The sequence below is a fragment of the Rhamphochromis sp. 'chilingali' genome (assembly GCF_963969265.1).
Source record: "Rhamphochromis sp. 'chilingali' genome assembly, chromosome: 11".
NCBI classification, from domain to species: Eukaryota; Metazoa; Chordata; class Actinopteri; order Cichliformes; family Cichlidae; genus Rhamphochromis; species Rhamphochromis sp. 'chilingali'.
Window position 1 is genome coordinate 7,603,014 of NC_137938.1, and position 21,476 is coordinate 7,624,489.

At 41.0% G+C, this 21,476-nt stretch overlaps 1 protein-coding gene across 3 annotated transcripts in view; it reads right to left on the bottom strand.

Moving 5' to 3' along the window:
* Positions 1-21,476, bottom strand: part of vps13b (vacuolar protein sorting 13 homolog B) — a 302,426-nt gene that overhangs the window by 23,404 nt on the left and 257,546 nt on the right. For all 3 annotated transcript variants that reach the window (XM_080895821.1, XM_080895823.1, XM_080895822.1), the window contains exons 46-48: positions 20,577-20,738; positions 6,268-6,423; positions 3,132-3,398 (exon numbers count right to left, since the gene is read on the bottom strand). In XM_080895821.1, coding sequence (XP_080751947.1) covers positions 3,132-3,398; positions 6,268-6,423; positions 20,577-20,738 — 585 coding nt within the window. The remainder of the gene's footprint in view (positions 1-3,131; positions 3,399-6,267; positions 6,424-20,576; positions 20,739-21,476) is intronic.

The window sequence follows — 21,476 nt, forward strand, 5'->3', positions numbered from 1 at the left end:
GTCATATTTGAACTAGATTGAGCATTTCCTATGATATGAATTTGAAAATTCTATGTCGCCTCATTCTTGATCTATGTGTTGGGTGTTCATGCCACCCAGTGGGATGATGACACTACCCCCTGAGCCTTTTATGACTGATGGGAAGTTGCAACGCTGTGTAAAATGCAAATGAAATACAAAGCAATAATTAAGAAATCTCATAATCTCATATTTTATTCACAACAGAACACTGAAAACATTAAATGCTTAAACTGAGAAAATGCACCATTTTAAGAAAAATATTGGCTCTTTTGGAATTTAATGGCTACAACATGTCCCAAAAAAGTTAGGAGAGGGCAACAAAAGACCGGAAAACTAATTGGTACTAAAAAGAAACAGCTGCAGGAACATTTTGCACTAATTAGGTTAACTGGCAACAGGGCCGTAATGTGAGTGGATACAAAAATGCAGGATTTCTCAGAAGAAAAGATGGGCTTCGTTATGCAATCTGCAAAAAAATGCATCGATAAATTGTGTAACAATTTCAGAATAATGTTGCTCAATGTAAAATTATGAAGATTATGAATATTTCATGCAGTATCATCAAAAGAATTAGAGAATCGTGAGAAATCTCAGGGAGCAAGGCAAAAGGTTGAAAATCAATAATAGATGCCTGTGTTGGTTAGGCCCTCAGGAGTAAAAAAAAGGAGTGATTCTGTCATGGAAATCACTGCAGGAGCTCAGGAACACTTCCAGATTCATTTTCTGTGAACACAGTTTATCGTGCCATCCACAAACACAGGTTAAAACTCTATCACGCACAGAAGAAGCCATATGTGAACATGAGCCAGTAATGCCAGTGTCTTCTTTGGGCCAAAGCTCATTTAAAATGGACTGAGGCAAAACTGCTCTGTGGTCGGATGAATCTGATGGTATGTGGGTGCATTATTACCTATAGAATTGGTACCTTGCACATCTGGAAGGGCAACATGAATGCTAGAAGGTTTTAGAGTAACTTATGCTTCCATCCATATAACCTCTATTTCAGGGAAGGCCTTGTGTATTTCAGCAAGACAATGCTAAACTGCATATGCATCTATTACAACAGCATGCTTTCACAGTAAAAAAGTCCGGCTGCCTGCCGGTGCTCCAGATCTTTCTCCAGTTGACAACATTTGACGCACCACGAAATGAAAAATACGACCCAGAAGTCCAGCAACTGATCTATTCAGTTCCCAGACCTTTACAGACTGTTGTTAAAGGAAAAGGAGAAGCTACCCTAGTCCAACATTTTTGAAACCTGTTGCAGCCATCAAATTCAAAATGACCTTTATTTTAATACTTTTTTAATAATAATCTTTTTTCTAATAATGGCACATGCTTGTATTTAAAATTTACACGGGTGGTTAAGATGTAAAATATGAATAAACTGGATAAACTTTAATGCTTTTGCTCCTTTTTACCCCCTGGCATGATATTTACTGCCTCCATCAATGATGTTTTGTCCTAAAAATCTTTGTTTCTTGGCTTCTTTCAGCAGTTAAATGTTAAGTCTCCCTAAAGCCCTGCAACACAATACTATGGCTGTGAGGACTGACAACTGTTAGTGCCAGATAGTGGCCCATTACAGTCAGTTAAATCTTTGCAAGATTTAAAGGCTGAGAATGTGCCCACCAAACACTAAGCACTCTTAATGTGTCACTGGTGTTTGTCCCATTTACTCTTCACTCCTCATTAAAGTCTTGGGATGCCAAGTCACATTACAAGCGGTTTAGTTTATGACAGCCTGGGGACTTCATTTACTGGTAGGGTCAGCAGAGCAGAGCAAAGAGACAGGGTGAACATTCAGTTTTAATATACAGACCCTTGCAAAATAGACTTATTTGGATGAGGGAGTAAAACTTTGGCAAACAGATGCTCTACAGTGATCAAGTAAAAAATGCTCACCACTGGGATAAAGTCGCGATGACCTTCTGTGCTTTCTCTAAAGCTCACGTTTAAAAAACGTTGAAAATAAGATTTAAGGATAAGGAAGATGAGATATGAAAAAGGAGATACCTCAGATGGATTACTGATACAGGGAATCATCAGGCAGATAAAAAAAAAAAAAAAAGAAGACAAACACTGAAAATGGAGGGATGCAGGACAGATGGACAGGCTTGATGCCAGACGATGAAGTAAAGAAAGGAGTTAACTAGAAGATAGATGAGTGAGCCAGTGTGTGGGCGAGAAGGTAAAAGGCAGGGAGGAAACATGCGAGCGAAATAGCAGGAGACAGGCACAGATAGAGAGATCTAAGAACCCAGCTACTAGTTCAGGCAGCTCTCTCATTTGGAGCCAGCCATCCAGATGTGCAATGAATCGCTGATCCTACGAAAAAAGATAACAGTGCATGCTGGAGTGCAGTCAGAGATGTTCAGACCCCCTTTTCCAAAACACACACACATACACAGGAGCTGGAGTGGTAGATGGCTAGCTGTTAACAGCGTGAGGCTTATAAATAAAAAAGAGAGAGGCAGACAAAGAAAGACAGTTCAACAAAAATAAAGAGCAAATACAAGAACAGCAGGGATGGAGCTGGCGCTTATCCAGTGGTGTGAAAGTGCCTTCAAAGCCTTTCCCTGTGCCCACATATCAGCTAGTGTTTCCTGTCTATGGTTAACGTTGTTATGAGAGAGCATAAACAGTATTTTCTACCTCTCAACATGGCTGGGTTATGGGTTGCAGGGTCTTTGTAAGCCTATCTGAGGGGAAGATCTCAATCTGTTCTCTAACAGTGAGTAGCAGCATGGAAGCGCTGCCACTGTGGCCACCCAGGAGAAGAGGATCCGGTCACAGTTGGTGGTCCAGTCACTGGCTCCAAACATGTTGTGTGGATGGAGAGCCAGTCAGAAGTAGTGGTGTGAGCAATGTGTGAGAGAAACTTTGTGTGCATGGCTAGCACATTCAACAGCTTGCATTTGGACACACACGCGTGCTCCAGGCACAGTGGAGCACGCGTGTGCATTTTAATCTGCTAGTATGCACACGCAACAAATTGTAACTGATGTAGCTTCTGATCGTAAAGACATGTACAGACAAGACTCTGGGAAACTAAGTGGGAAGCTTTACTGGACATGTGGAAGGCTTACTTAAAGTTCTACTTGTGTTACCTGTACAACAAAGCTGCTGCTGCTCTTATCCCTCCGTTCCAGCTGAACATCCTGTGACCACTCATCGTCTCCTCGAGCCCTTACACACAGCTCTGTCATCTCTGCATCCTCCAGCACATAGGATGGCAGCTTGGCTCCTGCTTCCAGGCAGTCGCAGTATTCCCTGACTACCGTCTGGCTATCGGGCCCCACGTAGTGCTGCACCACTCGCAGCTCAATGTCTTGAGTCAGGTAGCTGCACATGACCTGCCGCCCACAGATTATTACCTGGGGAGAGGGTTGTATGACAGAATTGTCCAAATTAGAAATAAAGATGTTTAGTGCCTTATAATTAACTTCTATAATTATGAGATAAGTTTTACAACATGTCACTGGGAATGTAGGAAAGTCACGGTTTTCAAAAAGACGCCTTCCAACTAAGATCAGCTTTGACTTCTACCTGAATAATTTCCGATTCCCAGCTGTTTTATAAAGGGTAACTTTCCTCATTGCCTTACAGTTTAAGATCACTAACAATTCATATACATCCCCCATTTTTACAAGTTTTTGGATGTTGTACTAAACAGGAATTAAAAAAGAATGTAATGATAACGTCAAAACAGAGAAGTTAAGAGGTGTGTTAAAAAAACTTTCTCTTTCTTGCAGTATTTTTACTTTAAATGATGTGTAAACCATTGCATTCACATCTTAATTTGCATTTTATTCCACACCTCAAAGGTGACACACAGACACACACCCTTACATCAGACAATCTCTACTGAACGGAACGGAAATGACTTATGTGTGAATCAATGTAAACACATATGTGCACGCGCACACACATACTGTACTCTGAGTGTGGAACATCTTATTGTGCTTTAAAAAAAAACTTGTAGTATATGCATGTGCATGGAAAATCTGGACTCCCAATTAAAAAAAATAAAAATCAGTGAGTTTAAAAAAAAAACCTCAATCCGGTTGAGTTCTGACTGGACCAGCGATTCTGTTCTGTTTCACGACCCAATTTGGGCCAAGCTTTAGCTGTTGGACAGATGACCTCACAGCTCACTGACTGTAAGGTACCCAGGTCCTGTGTCCACAAAATAAGCCCAAATCATCACCCCTCCACCACTGTGCTTGACAGATGGTAAATCAAACACAACCAAATGTGTCATCCTGGGCATTGGGACCAGACATCTCAACATTGGTCTTCTCCGTCTAAAGGACACGACTCCAGAAGTACTGCAGTGTGTTCAAATGCAATTGAAACATAGTAACTTTGCTACCATGTTCTTTTTCAGAGAGAAGAGCAGAAAAGAAGAGGCTTTCTCCAAGCAACCCTAACAAACAAACCATACGTGTTCAGTATTTTTCTAATTGTGCTGTCACGAACTTTAACCTTTAACATGCTAATTGATGTCCGTAGAGTTTGAGATACAGATTTTGAAGGTTTTTTGTAGTTCTTCAACCACTGCACTCGGTGAATTTGCTGGGATGTCTGCTTCTGGGAGGATTGCGGCAATGAATGCTTCGGAGCTGCCAATGATCAGTTAAACAAGACCATTTAATTAACAGCACATGGCTCGTAAGTCCTGCGAAAAACTCTCTTTTCCATTTAACTACAGACTATCATATCAGCACATACCAAAAATGAGAGAAAGCTGGTTTCATAGAAAAAATTTTTTGTTTCACCTCTCTTTTTGAACACACTGCAATGGAAACAACATGAAGCTTTACTCACTGTTTCCATGTTAAAGATGAACCACTGATCAAAAAATAATCAATGGCTTAAGTGATCCTGACAGTAATTTTCAGTAGCAGGCCTAATGCACGTGCTTTTACAAGTGTTCTCCCACTCACGCATCCATGTCCAGACGCATGTGCGGATGGGCTTGTATGAGGGAGATTAATATAAACTGCACTTTATAAACTTTTCTAACAATAGGTGCCAATATGAACACTAAAACGGTGACAATGAAAGACCATAGAGAAGCAAGAAAGAGGGTAACAGAGAGGACATGGTGTGGCGCTGAGGACGAACCCCACCCTCCCAAAAGAAAACCCAGACTGAGGTATACTCATGCGTTTCTCTGTAGTGGCAGCTGCCGTCCCGTTCTGGGGGTTTTGTTGTGAATTGGATATGACCAATGTTCATACTCTATCACTGCATCCAATGGAAACAAGATGTAATCAAAGTTTGGGACAGATGGTAGAAGGAATGTGAGAAGCCGAGTCTGTTTTGTCTGGAGGATGAGTGGGAGATGTGTGTGACACTTGACACTGTTTACATAACAAAGTGTCACAGCTACAATCTGATGGCATCTCTGCATTTTCAGGAATATGAAGACTCTGCTTTTTATTTGTGGAAAAATTCCAGCATGATTCATTCCTTTTCTTAGAGCGAAAAAAAAAAAAAGACAGTTGGTGTATGTATTTGGTTTATGCTGGTTTATGATTTGCTGTGATCTTCTCTGTGGATTGATGGGACACATTGTGTTTTTGGATGGCCTAAAGTTCATAAGCTTTTGTTTTATTGCTCTAAAACAGATTACAAAAACTGACAAAGACAGTCTGTTGTTAGCTAAGCAACTACTAAATCATAACATACAAAAGCAGGGGAAAAAAAGGAGATTAAAAAGCACTCATCCTGAAATGAGTGCTGGGAAAAAAGCCAGGCTTTTGTGTCACATAGAAGAAATCAACAGGCGTAATGCAGCAAACATGTTCCTGCTTTCAGTGTAAATGTTTAACAGGTTAGCAGCAAGATAATCTGCAGGATCCCTATATTCTTGATTATGTTGAGAACTCTGGTCCTGTTTTGTTACTGCGGTGTATCTGGGCCATAAATCATTGCTTGTCAATTATAAAGAGTCTTGCGTCTGGAATCTTCTACAAATTAAATCTGGGGGTTGGTAATGCTGTTCACCATCTTTCCTTTTATCGCTGCAGTTAATTATAAAGATCTGCTAAAATCTATTCACATTAACTCTGATCCAACGACAAGAAAAGTAAGATGTTTAACTTTCTGGAAGCCTTTGACCTTCATCGGAAAATACCCGCCATAACAACTACATGGCCAATGAGTAATATTTCTTTTATTTCAATCTTTACAAACAAAGAAGTCAGTAAAGGAGTAATTACTAAAAAGTGACAGTACCTGTTTCTGGACACCATTGAGCTGTATGACCTTGATGATGAGAGAGGCGGTGCGTCCTTTGTACTGAATGGTCCTAAGCAGAGTCCCTACGTTGTCCACGCTGAAGGCCTCTGACCAGCGCCAGTTCCCCCATCCTTCGATGCAGATGTGCAGCAGCTGGAGGACAGCACAGAGCAGAACATACACACAAAAACAGAGACAGAAGTTAGCAGACATCAGAGGTTAGCCTTCTTGCCCTTTATTTACCCCGATCAAAAGGCAAGTAAACAACAGGACTCTGTTTGGGAAATTCTGGTAGGGGGGGAAAAGAACAACAAAGTTCCTGTTTACTGTTGCCGAACAGGCCTGCTGCTGCTGGAAGCACAAATGGAAGGTCGCACACAATAAACTGGCTGGTGGAAAACAGCTGATGTGGAAGATTATTACAGCAGTGTGTGTAGTGACCAGATTGTTTGTGCGTGTGTACTTGTGCGGTTGAATGTGGAAGACTCTTTTCTCCACACATCTAAATAAGAGGCACATATTTTGGCCCCCAACCATTTGAGCTGCATATCCATCACTTCAGTGTGGAGCACATCCATGTGTGTGGTTGGTATAAACACACAGGCTCAGGATAACAGTAATAAACAGATGCTTTCCTTTCTTTTGACAGTCAAACAACTTTAGAGTGGTGACAATTTCCCCCCAACCATTTTCCCCATAATTCCTTAAACTGTGCGCCTCGACATGGTAGCAGGGCTAAAAATATGTAAAGAGGCAGCCCGAACAGTGCTGTTTTGCTTTCACCGATACACAAAATACACACTGCAATTAGCTGACTGGGTTTTAATTAATGCATGATGCAGTGATGCAGCATTTACTGGGTGCTGCCTCCACCTAAATCCACAAACATTCAGTACAAAAACCAAGTGGTCTGGCCAAATGCCCATCACACCTGTGCTGCAGTGAGGTTATTCACAGACCATCTGTCCACTTCTTATCTGAAGTTGCTCAAAGCTGCATGATAAGGAAACTCCTTTGTCAAACAGTATGATTCTTCTCATGAGATTTTGGTCATAATACAGGAGCAGAATCATAAATACAGAAGGAGATCTAAAGCCTTCTCCCCTTCCTGAGGCAAGGGGGCTGACTTTCTACAGCACCGAAACTCTGTGTCAACCCTGCTGCCAGCACAACATCAAACTAGCAACAGTTGAAAAGGAAGGGGAGAAAACATGAGAAAGACAAAGCATGTCATGGGACTATCAAGACAGATGGGGCGGGGGCAAGCAGCAGAGTGAGATTCGGGGTCAGTGATCCCCCAGAGGAGTAGCGACCAGACTGAAACACTGAAAATTCGAACATTTACACTTTGGGTAGTTGCTTCAACATGCTGAACATTTACTCAATGTGTTTAAAGAAAAACAAATTACTACTGAGGTCAAAGGGCACGGGGGGACCTTGGTCAAGACCTTATGTGCTTCTCAGCACTGCAGTCTTTTCTTAGTGTTTGAAGACAGATTTCTTTACAATAACATTCTTAATCAAACCCTGAATTCACTCTCTACAAGATCTGTCATCCTCGCTGTCAGCTGCGTGGAAATGAGTTACATTTCTGAGATCTCCTACTTGGTGCACGTACTCAGAGGGGTCTTAACAGCCAGGTGGCAGAGGTTAAGTTTAAGCCTTAAGGTGGAGAACTATATTACCGAACCAAGCCTTTACTACATTACACACAATTTCATAATCAAGCCCAGCTAAGAATATTGTGATCAGAGGAAAATTGAGAAATGAACTGTAATGTGTTTGGCATTCTACTCCCATGACTTAATACTGATACCTTTTCACTTCAAAGCTCACCTCAGGTCCTACAGATTAGAACTCAGTATTTATATTATAATACTTTCATTAGAGTAGACTGGTAACAATAACGGCCCAAACCTTGCAAATCTTGTGATGGTGAAGCCACTGGAGACCTCTGCCGTGCGTCAGCACCATGTGTGAGGATGGATTTGCAATTTCAACACTTCTCTCTGCTTTACCTTCTCTGTCCCTTCCTCCCCCGGTCTCTGTGCACTCTATCATGCCTGTGGCTCAACTTGACCTTTAAAGAAGAAGTCATAATAACATTTCTCCTCAGACTTCAAACAGTTACTGCTGCTTTTGTTTTAATTCATCATGTCTCTGACTCAAGCAGTAGAAGAAAAAAAAAAACAGCAGTGACACATATGAACTGAATGTGTAAGGACAACAAGAATGAAAAATAAGAAGTTGTTTTGCCTCTCTGTGACGTATTCAACTGTTGTGACACAGAAAACCCAGCCAGCCACATGTGACCGATTTATACACACGGATTAAGCCTCGCCTTACACCAACAGTGTTCAACTGAATAGAGACTCAGCATTTATGGGGAAAAAAAGATTTTATTTAAGGCAAAAAAATTTTTTTATTAATCACACTGTTCTTTAATTAGTCAACTTAGCTTAATAATTTGATTTACTTTATGTATCGTTTTATATAGAATTTTATTGGTACACATACTGTAGGGAGCAAGGTGCAAAATAAAAGCAAAAGACGACTGTAACACGTGGAGATGACCCTAAATAGAGAAAGAGCTCATCTTTTATACTTTTTTTTCATATGAGTTGTGGCAACCCTAGGCATGTTGACAAACCATAACAACTGCTTTATACTTTGAAGATCTCTGACCTCACGAAACAAAATGATGACATACACCCCAGGGCTCGAAATGAGAGAAAAGCCCAGTGATGCAAACTGACAAGACAAGGCCGGTATGCCAAGGTGAAATAAACTGACAACTGAGTAAAAGTTAAAGGGTCATTGTTAACCCCCCCCCCCCGACATGTAACTGTCTCTTATATCTATGTCAACTCTACAAAATATCACACAAAAACCAGAGGTTGTGCTGTAGCCTGCAGTTAAATATGAATCTCATCTAGAAATAAATATTTTAACAAGAAACTCCAACACTCACTTTCAGCAGCTGGCCCGAAGCAGAAGATTTTTTTTTTGTCCAAAAACAACTGAAGACCCATTTATTATATTGTGATAATTCCCCAAGATGGGTATTGAGTGTGAAAGAAATGTGAAATTGAAATCTCACCCTCACTTCATTTCCCTTTAATCCTCAGGGGGAGAGTGTGATTATGGCTGATGATGGACACTGCTTCACTCCAGCACATTGGAAGGCTCCAACTATGCTAAAAGAGTGATCTTCATGGGAATAATTGAAAGTTTGTGGATGTTAACAAACTATTGCTATTTTCTGACAGCACTTTGATGTACTCTAAATATTCTGCCATGTGTCACTTATGGTGCGTAGATTTTAACCAAGGTAATGTCTTGTTTTTTTTTTTAGTTTCCAATAATAACTCTGGCTTCAAGTCACAACATAATCAAAATACAAGCAATTATCCAAATTCCTCAAATTTTATTTGACCTGATAGATAAATAAAACACTTTAAGTAAACATATTTTCTAGTCATTAAAATAATCAAACAATTACCTGTGTTGACTGTTTGGAAATTACTGTAAGTTAGTCATGTGTCTTTAGGTCTGACAGTACATCCCAGTTATATCAAAATGATGAGTGACATGTTTGTCCAAATATGCTAATATAACTTAGCAACCGATTATTCAGCTCGGCTCCATGGTGATGACTCATCTGACAGATATTAAAATAGGTTCAGTCACTCTTGCTTGAACTACATTAACTCTGTTTTTTACTCTGACATCTTCGATCATGCCGCTTAAATGTTTTTGTAACTGAGTTGTACTGGTCAAATATGGGTGTTCTGGATTTTTCCAAAATGACCACACTATTTGGTGATGTCTTACGATTTTTGGGAAGACTGAAACGGTCAGGCTTGGTGAAGCATTTTTGGGACATGACAATCTGACCATCTTCTGTTCGGTGTTTTCTTTTCTGCCTTTTTTGGAAACTTCAGTGACAGACTGGCTACTTGCTGTGTGGGATGTCACTGTTTCCCCATATATTAAAGCTGAAGTTTTATATGGTTTATAAATGATCACCTCACCACTGTTTACTTACTTTACCACATTCAAGAAAACAAAACAAAACAAAAACGAAGATAAAGCAATACATTCCATCCAAAAAATCCACAATGAGAAGTGCCAGTGCCTCTACACTGAACCGGACTTTCGGGTTAAATCTACACAGGATTCAACCAAAGTAAATATACAGTGAGGTCCAGTGATGTTCTACCAGGGCAAGCAAGGCAGGAGTGCTTGTCCGTTGAAATTTAAAAACATTTAAAATCACCGTCATTGTCAAAGTCTACAATCTAGAGACACCTGGAGACACAGAGACTGATATGGGCTTGTATGACTTCCAGAGGTATAACGCTACTAGACGTCTGATAAAAGTGTCAGGATCAACTGTTAAGTGTACAGGGCCATATTCTGTGCTCAGATTCATCCAAATGCTGCAAAACTGATCAGACAGCTCTTCACAGTGCAAATGGATAATGACCCAAAACTGCAAAAAAGACTCAAAAGTTTCTAAAGGCAGGGAAATTGAGTATTTTTCAATGGCCAAGTCAGTCACTCAATCTCAGTCCAGTAGAGCAAGATTTTACGTACTGAAGAGCTAAAGACAAAGAGACCAACAAACAGGCAGGAACTGAAGGTTGCCTAACTGAAGGCCTATCCAAGCATCTCAAGGGTGGAAACATCCCACCATATCCATGGTTGACAGACTTCAGGCAGTCACAAACCACAGTATTAAATCCAATCCTTATTTTTAAAATGACCTCAGTTCATCTGTTCTATTCATTTACTGGGGGATGATATGTAAAATATCAGTAAATTTTTTAGACATTTGAATTAATTAATGAATTCAAGCTGAATTTGGTTTTATAGTGAACCAGATGAGTATGGTAACATTAGCAAATATCTTGCGTTGAAGTAAATTCCCTAATGCTAAGTCAGTGCAAGTTCCTTTTCTGTTTTAATGCCACAGATGGCCTGCATAAAAAAGGCTTCAAAAACTTTAAAACAACAGGTCTTCACAGGCACTGTGCACCCACTAAACTTAATAACGGTGCTTTGACATATGTTTTCAAAACAAAGAGTTTGGTGAAATTATGACTAATCTGCAAGTAACAGAGAGAGTGGACAGAAGGATGAAATTAAAAACCACACATAATATCACTGAGACCAAGTATGGTCTTAATACAAGATCAACACCATGTAAACGTTTTGAAATCACATCATCCACATTTTAGATTACCATGGAAACTAGATGCAGAAGCCAAACATATGACCAACACATTTAGTGGTGTTAACTTCTGAGAATTACCACCCCCAACTTGCTAAACTGTAAATTATACTCAATGAGTCAATCAAACCATCAGCCTCCCTAATGGGAACGATGTCATGTCTACTGCCCAGTTCATCGCTTAATCTTTTCCCAGGAGAAAATCATTACCAACAAACTTTCCTGTAAAAGACAGTAACAGATCTGTCAGTCACAGCCAAAGGACTGACTGTTAACTCCCTGGTAAACACAGACTCATTGCGTACTTCATATGGCAAACACTCAAGTGTCTGCTTTGATAATGTGGGTGTCAGGACCAACATAGGAATCAATGGCAAACACAAACGGTAAAACATACATAAAATCACTCTCTCTGAGAGAGATTTTTAGAGAGACATTCACATGAATGTGCACACAAAAACACCATATACCCTATGACCCATGCGCTACTCTAGACAGAATGACTCACTCTTGCCACTATAACCCCTATCTGTCTATTGTCCTCAACAGGAATGTGCTTGGGTGCACACAATACAAATTAAGTCTATGTCTGCAGCGGAGATGCAATTGGCATTCTTCGATGCTACACAGACAGGCTGACAAAGCTGCAGTGGTCAATGGTTGTCTCCCCATTAATGCCATTCCTTTATTTCATCTCTCTCAGACTATAATAGGAGATTTGAGACATGTGGAGCAGAGGTATCAACACCAGTAGCTTTGCACACAAGGTTCTATAAAAGGCCTGAGGAAGCTGCGGCATGTCTTAGATGGCTGATTAAAATCATGTGAATTCAATGTCATGTGACAAAAGTTTAAAAATAGCTTGACAAGTCTCTGTAGTGCCTATCTTATTTAATATAATACAGACAGAGATGAAAAAAGAGGGATGTGGAACAGAGGCCCATCTTGTCTGGGGAAATTACTTTGGGACCAGGGAGCTAGCTGGCCACCTAACAAATGAGAAACAGGTTTCTATCCAGACAACAAAACAAAAGAATACGTATTACTTTGCCCTTTAAAAAAAGAATATGTATTAAAAGAGAATTACGACAGCGAAAGACACAACAGCATCCATGCCAGGGCAGTGAGGGCTAACCCATGTAACATGAGGGAATTATGGTGGCTACACAGCTGTCTGTAATGCTTCTCTCCTCCTTGGCTCCCTCTTTCTGACAAAAGAAGCAAAGCAGCACAACATCAAAGCTCAGATTTGCAAGTCTAAGAAGCGGTTTGAGAGCTCGAAGAAGCTTCAGAGAAAAGACACTGTGTGGGTCCGTGGTTGACAGAAGGGACATTAAGAGATTTATGCTTGACTAACATACTTCAATAGTTTTCCCTTGGTTTTTTACTAAGGCATCTTAGACATGCAGGGCCTCAAGTCTCCAGGAGATGCAGACACGGCAAGTGCTTGAACCAAATGAAGAGAACTGACAAAAGGAGCTCTGTCTGAGAGGAGGATAAAAACCGCACAGCACTGGGATATGTAAGTCAACGTTTAAAAACCCTTAAGCAGGACATAAACCTCAGTGTCTATATACACTCACTGGCCACCTTATTACTTAAAACTGCCCATTATGATAAACATCTTATCAGCCAATCATGTGACAGCAACTCAAAGCATTTAGTCATGTAAACATGGTGAGGCCAACCTGCTGGTCTACTGCGATTTTCCCACACAACCAATTCTTGGGTTTACAGAGAAGGATCCAAAAAGAGAAAACATCCAGTGAGCGACGGTTCTCTGGGTGAAAAGAGGCCTTTCCGAGTCTCAGGGTCTTGAGTGATGTGTGTGAGGCCACTTGGATAAAACAGCCACGCAACCCAGTGGTGCTCCTGTGGGACTAGCCATAAAGCACCAGGTGCTGTCCATGGTGCTGAACCCAGAGCAGCACCAGAGGGACCTTAATAATCACAGTCTTCACCTGCACCTCCCCTATGGTCTGCTTTAGTAGAGAATCAAGAAGAAGGCTGGTTCAGGAGCATTAAGCACAGAAAGAGGGGCTAACTGAGGTCAACTCTTTTAGGACAGCTAACCTGTCTGGAGTGATGTCCTCAGGATTGAAGAGCATATTAATTGGATGACGTCCTACCATAGAGGCCACATAAAACCAATACTGTTAGTCGTACAAGTGCATTCAACCAAGGAGCTGATCAAAATAACAAAACTTAGTTTTAGTGCCATTTTGCACAATTACTGCATCCAAAATGTTCCATTTCTCTAGTGAAAAAGAAAAACGAACTGGGACTTGAGTGAGGAGGTTTCATTTGGTGTTTTGAGTGTAATACTAATTACCTTTTTGTTTAAGAGAAGGATTTAACGCTTCTGTAATGCTTTAAACAGCATTTTAGTGTAGATCAAAGATCAAAAGGCTTTTGATACACTGTCAACATTTTTAATGGTTTATATTCTTTATCAGTGTTTAACTCCACTGTCTTGTATCCTTTCCACACCTTATAAAAACATCAGCTGTGGTGAGGAACCCTATTCTGTACCTGAAATCACAGCACAATGGCGGCTGGTATATTTGTTAAAACTGGGATCCCAAGTGAAAAAACTCTGTCATCAACATGTGGCCCAAGGTAATCGAAACATACCAACGCGTTTTTCATGTGATGATCAGTCAGTAACGGTTCTGCTGCACAGAAAAGGGTTGCACGCCATTGCTTAAGAGCCTTTGTTGTCATTTCAAGGCCCAGGATTTGATGTAGAGGATGATATAATTGATATAATTTGTAAACTGCTAACACATTGGAATGTGCACAGTGCTCATCAACATGGTAATTAAATTAATGTCTTAATATCAGAGGAAAAGCTTCCTTTGGGACAGACTACACAGGCAGTAGAATTATACAAATATACAGTCTATACACAAAGAGTGTCATGAGAGACATTAGTCTACATGAGTGGAATCATAATAAAAAACTCCAAGAGTGTCAGTAAGAATGCAAAAACAGACTCCCCTAAATCCTTGCTTGAATTTGGAAGGAAGAACAGGAATGACATATACAAAGACAAAAAGAAAACATGTGGTGAAGGAGAAGTCCGTCTTCACTGTATTTCTCATGAAAATCTTGACTTTGGCAGCCGTGGTGTAGAGCTGATGAATGTAGTACTTTTTTTCAAGTTGAACGGAGACCAAAAGGTGGGTTGCAGAAAGCTGATAATGATTCCCCAGAATATATTCAAAGTAAGTGATTTCAAAAAATTACTGGCAACCACTGATTGCAGAAACATTTTTCTTTGTCTGTGCAATGTAACAGGGGCTGAGGTTGAGGTTCAACTTCTTGAGACATACCACTTTAATCACTAATCAAGTGTGCTCCCAACAAACAGTGCTGGGGATAAATGTTTCATCCCTCCAGTGACATTTCCTTAAAACAAACACTAACAAAAGCAAAACTTTCTCAACATAAAAAAGGCTTCTTGTCCTGCCTGAGAGTTTAAAAAGGAGCAAGAAGGGAAATGGGTTAGAGGAGATATGTATATGGGCCTACTGGATGCTGAGGCATAGAGCACTAATACGCACAGTAAACTGATATACCTTTGAGAATTATTAGACTTGTACACTGGAGGTCCAACTGTAGAAGAAACTGCTGGTGGGATGAAAAGGCAAAGGAAACTTGGAGGTAAAGTGTAAGATTTGTGGTCTGGAAGGAAATTTTTTAACCATTCAGGGAACATGAGATTACTAATCACCTTTGACCTTTAGGTGTAGTGATTAGTGTAGATGTAATTCCTTGTGGCATCTAGATACAAGTAAATCCCCAAAGAACTGTGTTAAGCTGCCTTAAAGGACGCAACAGTGAATTGCTGATGAAATGAGCAAAGTGTATATATGCATCATTATATTCACGAGTATGGATGCCATCCATACAGAGAAATTACAAGACGTTACAGCAATAGCGAGACAAAAAAACCCTTGCAATAAATAAACATACAAACTGGGAAAGTGCGTGAGTTTGGCTCGCATAGTGTCATGTTCAGTGTGGACCTGGCCAGGACTACCACAGAGTATGCACAAGCTGATCATCATGAAACCTGATAGTGTTAGTGAGCTGACATGGACGCACATGAATACATGTAAGAAACAGTATCTGTATATCCAAGCATACAAGTTAAAAGGATAACTTCCAGCCTGAAGAAGAAATGTTACAGCATGACACTGGTTTCAAACACACAAATGTTTAAAGCACCCTGGGGAGGAATTTCAAATCTACCATCACAAATAAAGGTGGACTAAAAAAGTATTATTGTTTTAGACAGAGGAATGTTTAGCAATGTGCTGCAACATCTCTTCTTGTGTAACTCAGTGTTACTAAATGGATAAACCTTTTCTCATAATTCAGTGTTCATCTCCAACTTTTTATTTTCTTCTCCTATTTATATTTTAAGGTAATGGCTACAAGCAAAAGTCAGTGTGAAAAGATTACCAAACACAGATCTAAGGATAGACAAAGAGTCAGGGTTGTCTTCAGGGATTAAGACGGAGAGCACTCCCTTTTCTTTTAGCTTCCTCACGCTCAGTCTGCAAGTGGGTGAACCTGAGCGGAGCTGAGATAACCCCTCAGGGTCAACTGCAGTTAAAGTGGCAATGTTGGATGAACAGCATGACTAAACCACTTCACTTGAGGGCAGTGTTTCTTAATCATTGAGTCTTGATAGATTCCAGCAAAACACCAGACACATTTTAAGGACGAGATTTGTTTCTTTTGAATGACGAACAGCAAACAATGAACCCTTCTGAAAACTTAAAACACTTGTACAAAACTGCGACACATGAGCAACAGGGTTCACACACAGACAACTATTCATATATACATGTTCACACACAGCTTCCACTGATGTAACACTGCTCTCTCAATCTCCTCTGCCTCTCTTTCACACACACTCTCACCCAAAATACCACCCTGTCATGCCTGCTTCCAAAAACACGGCCAATCTCGCCGCAAACTAATAGTCCTGGGCTGCTATCTTCCGCACATTACCCCTGGGAACCGCACGCACGCACGGCCAACACAACACTGACACTTCCACACAAACACTAACACATGGAGCAACACCATACATCACAGACATACACAGACACACTAACACGCAAAGACATGCATTCAGAGACACTCTACTGTAGAAGCCTGCTCATGGAGTAAATCACAATTTATTCAAATAGGGAATATTCCTTGTAGGCACTTAAAAAGTCCTTCTCAAATCCAGGGGGCTTTTTACGCCCCTCTCCCTGCTAACCACACTAACCACAGGGATTTCCATCAGCCAGGCTGTATCCTGTAACGAGCAGCCAGATATTTCAACCATCCACACCACACGCCAGAGCCTTGAAAAACAGCAGGGTGGGGATGGTGAGTGTGTTTGTGCGAAATATAAACTGTACGTAATTAGAGAAAGATCGTGTAGTTGTATGCATGACCATCCTGAAGGTTTTTAACAGATGTATTAATTTAACCGTATGTGTTCCTTTATCCGTTTCTCTCTCTATTACATGACACGCAGAACATAATGGTACACTGCATATAAAAATTAGGGAAATTATGTGTTTATAAACATTTTCGCATTGGCCGGGAAATGCTGGGGTGTGAAGGCATGCTAAGCTTGAAAGGGAGAGACTATACTGAGAAGCCTGACAGACTCCAGGCCTTAGGAAACATTTTATTACAGTGTGTATGTATGTGTGAGTCTGAGTGTCCACACATGGGTATGAATTTGCTCAAGTGTTTGGCGAGAGTGGGCTCTAAGGACGTGACTGCCTCAATCGACCCTTTTAATAAGTCTCATGGTTATGAATGACAGGAGAGATGGGGTGGTAGAGAAAGTGGAAGGGAGAGAAACAGAGGAGCAGTGAGAGGGAGTCTGACCTGAGCTTAGGTTCATGTTTCACTACGAAAACACACTACTTTAGTGTTCTTCGGAGAAAAGCGAGATACTCGAAGGTATGACAACACCGTATGAAGTGTACATTGGTTAGATGGCTCAAGATTACACACATTAAACACCTCTCGTTCGTACAGGAACAATATAAAGGAGATTGCGGCACTTTAAATATGCCTCGCTGTCTGAGTTCAAGCTGAAACAACAGCCTGTCTAATCATATAAATGGCCTTATTCCATCTCTGACTCTTTCTATATGTATGAACTGGAGACAGGAAGGGAAGACTTCAGGTGCAGCAATGCACTCATGATAAATAGGGTTGCTTGTGCATCATCAACAGACAGAAAAGCGAAAGAGAAATGGGAAAGGTGGGAGGAACAGAACAGATAGTGAGCAGACATGTTTCTGGCGGTGCTGCCATTGTAGAGGAGTGTTGAGAGCATGGCTCATCTTTTGCCCCTGCTTCCATTTTTCCATGTCCTCTTGTTTTTCTCAAGTAGTGCTGTGCAATATCCCCTCTGACAACTCTGTGCTACTCTCTTTTTGAATTTTTCATATTTCCCAGGTGATCACTTCCACAATCTTTTTCTCTACCCATCCTCTATTCAAGAAGACGTCATGTCTCGTGTGTTCTCAGGGGAGCTCGAGAGAGGAACAGGCATAGATTACTTTACAAAAGCATATTAGAAGCTGTGGCTTATGAGTGTGTGACTGCCTGGGGGACAATTCAACTGGGACACACACATCATACCAAAACCATGAGGACAGGTCAATGGCCTTGCTCACCGACATTCCCCTGGCCTCCCAGGAAAGACAATACTGCATGTACAGATACATAAAAACTGGGATAGTAGTTTGAGGGTTGATACACTGGATTGTAAAACTAAGTAAGGGCGCAATGATATTGTTAGGAGACTGGACAGAGTCAAATTAGACAGAAAGATGTGACCATGGATAATGTCAGCAAACTGAGTGGAACACAAAAGCAACTGTATGGACCAAATAGAAAGGAAGTGGAACAGCCAGTGCCAAGCCTTCATGAGTAGTTCCCTTCCAGAATCAACCATATCGACAACACCTACTGGGATGAGATGGAAACTAAAAGGACAAAGTTGCCTTCTAGCCAGACACAGGACAGACAGGGAGTCAGCACCAGGACCAACGAGCTTAGCCAGTATGGATGTGAACATCAGAACAGATGACTAACTTCAGGAGAAAAGGAAAGGGACAAGTACTAGTTGTGCATTTGGGATGAGAACGGCACAATGTCTAAGTGAGACCTACAAACAGTGTAGGAGCCAGAGACTGTGCAGGTATACTGATCTCATATAGGAATAAAGAGAGACCAGGACTGAGCCAGCAACAAGGGAATGATTGCTAACCTATGGCTCAGGGTGTGAGGCCTGGAATGGATTTTGGGTTGTGTTTGGTGGGTCCTTCCAGAGCATGGAAAGAAGAGACACAGAACTATGCATAGCATTAAAGTATAACCAGTATGAGTGAGGTAATTGTACCGTGGCTCCCAAGCTGCAAAGTGCTAATGGATATAATTTGAAAAGTTACAGCAACAGAACATGGTGATGACAGCGCATGAAAAAGTGGAGTGGAACTGATGTATAGCGTGGTTATTTAAAGTTAAATCAAAGTGATACGCCGTGCCTCAATGCTGAGCAGGGTTAGAGTATTTGTCAGCGTGGGGGAGGGTTAGGGGATGAATGAGAGAGGATTTGGTGGTAGGATGTTATAGCTAAACAATTTCCACATTGTATATGTATACTAACCCTATAACAGTAAAACTGGACACAGTTAAATGGGATACGCAGACAAGAGGACAGAAGATCTTGAGTTGAAGTCACGAGCAGACTGACAGATAGAGGAAAACTAGAAGATGATGGTTTGTGATGGTCAGAGTCGTTTTAGATGCTCCACGGCATCGTGGGACTTAAGCAAAACAGCAAAACCACTTACATCTCAGCCTGGAAACTGATTTGTAATAGTGAAATAAAACCCACTTCCAAGTAACCATTAAAGAAATACAACCCTTTTCCTTATCAGTGTCACTATTATTATAACCCCAAAATGTAATTAGGAGTGTTTGCTACAATTTGCTGAGGCGGACACATTGGCAAGCTTTTAATCGTCAAGCTCAAAGTTAGCTGAGTGTTTTTGGCAAAGCTGCACTATTTCTTATTTATCTAGTTTCACAAATCATGTTCATCTTGAGAACACATATTTCATATACCACAAACACATGATGGAATAACACATGACAGAACTATCTTGGAATCGCATTCTTCATCTATGATGACATTTGGCCCATTCGGACAATTTTTCATCCAAAATATCCTTGAAAATACCGAGGTCATTTTGACTCACTGCAGGAATTAAATGTGGTGTTCACTGTGCTGATATGCCAGATTGCCACTCACGCACTGCGTGTGTGTGCGTGCGTCTGTAAGCAAGAGTGAGGTAAGAGCACAGATTAACCATGGTCGATGATTAATACAACTTGACTTACTGACTTACTGCGAGCAATTATGGCCATGTCTTTTCTCAAGCTTGACTTTCTCACACTCGCTGTGGAACGCATGGGGGTCCTGAAACATGTGTGCACCAAACACACACATATGCCACAGATCGCCAGCCCACCCTCCACTCAACCTCAAAACCACAAAGGGTTAAATATAATCAATCTTCTTTAACAATGCTGTCAGGGCACTGTCTGAGAACACTGACAGAAACACACAGATACCCGCTGCACAATGATGTGTCTGGTGTGTGTGTATACACACCTCTTACAACTTTTGCACAGAAATTGTGTGTGAGCCATTCTTTTTACACATATGTACTGTACGTATGTATGCAGTATGTGTGTATTCAGGTGTCCATTTATATAAGGTTCAGAGTGTGTGTGCTCACTGTTTCCATAATTCTGCACAATGTTAACGCTCTGCGTTCCAAAGTAAATATCTTAATCATGTGTTTCTGTCTTTTATGACGACCGCTGATGTCCAAAAGATTTGTGTGCAGGAGCATGCATGTGTGCATGGCTCTATTCAAAATCAACCAAAACAAGTCTGTCGGTCATCAGACATTTCATTAAGTATGGGCTATGTATGCTTGCTCGGGTGTGCGTGTGCGCATGTTACCTGAGGGGATTTGTGGGATCTCCAGCTGTACTGGTGGCTATGGAGGCTGGCCAGGAGCACGTTCTCATCAGTGTCCACCTGACCAAAGCGCAGTGTCTCATGCGTATCATTACAAATAACATAGTGGCTGTAGAGCAGCTCCTCAGCCTCTGCGTTTCCATTCTGGCAGAAAAAAAGAGAGAGATGAGCGGATGAGGTGGGAAGACAAAGAAGAAAAGAGAAGGAAGAGGAAGGACATTTAAAAAAATGCATTTATTTTGGAAGTTTGCATTTGTTGTGGGTGTCAAAACACATATACATGTGTCAACAATGCATGCATTTATAGACTTAACAATGAAGAAGGAAATTAGTGATATTATCAGAGGAGACAACAACATTTTAAATGGGGAGTGGTTCATCATAGCCTGACAGGTATTCCAGCTGGACCAATCTGACCTCTGACCTCTCCAGGAGGCCCGTCACTTTATCAATCCCTTAAATTTTTAAAAATCCTTTTTTTGAACAGCTAAATGCTGCAGTTTGCTCCTGGAAACTAAGTGGGCTGCTGTGTAGGCATTCCTGTTAGTAAGTATCATCCCTATACTGTGTGTGTGTTGGAGGAAACAATATGATGGAGTCTGGCCCACCTACAACACTGAACCGCACAGAAATTCTTGCGAGTCATACAGGGATGCTGTCCACTCATACGTCACCTTGCATGCAAGAAGGGAGAGCTCACTGTCTGCTATTGAAAACAATGGTTTAACCAAGAGAGAGAGAGAGAGTGGGGTGTTTCTCCTGCATTCAGGAATTCAAGCACATTCAAAACAGCACAAACTATGGCTCTGAGCTGGATAGGGAACGCTTGGGTGCAAGGGTAAGCTTTACTTGAGTTCTTTCCAAAGGCTCTTAGGGCTCTGA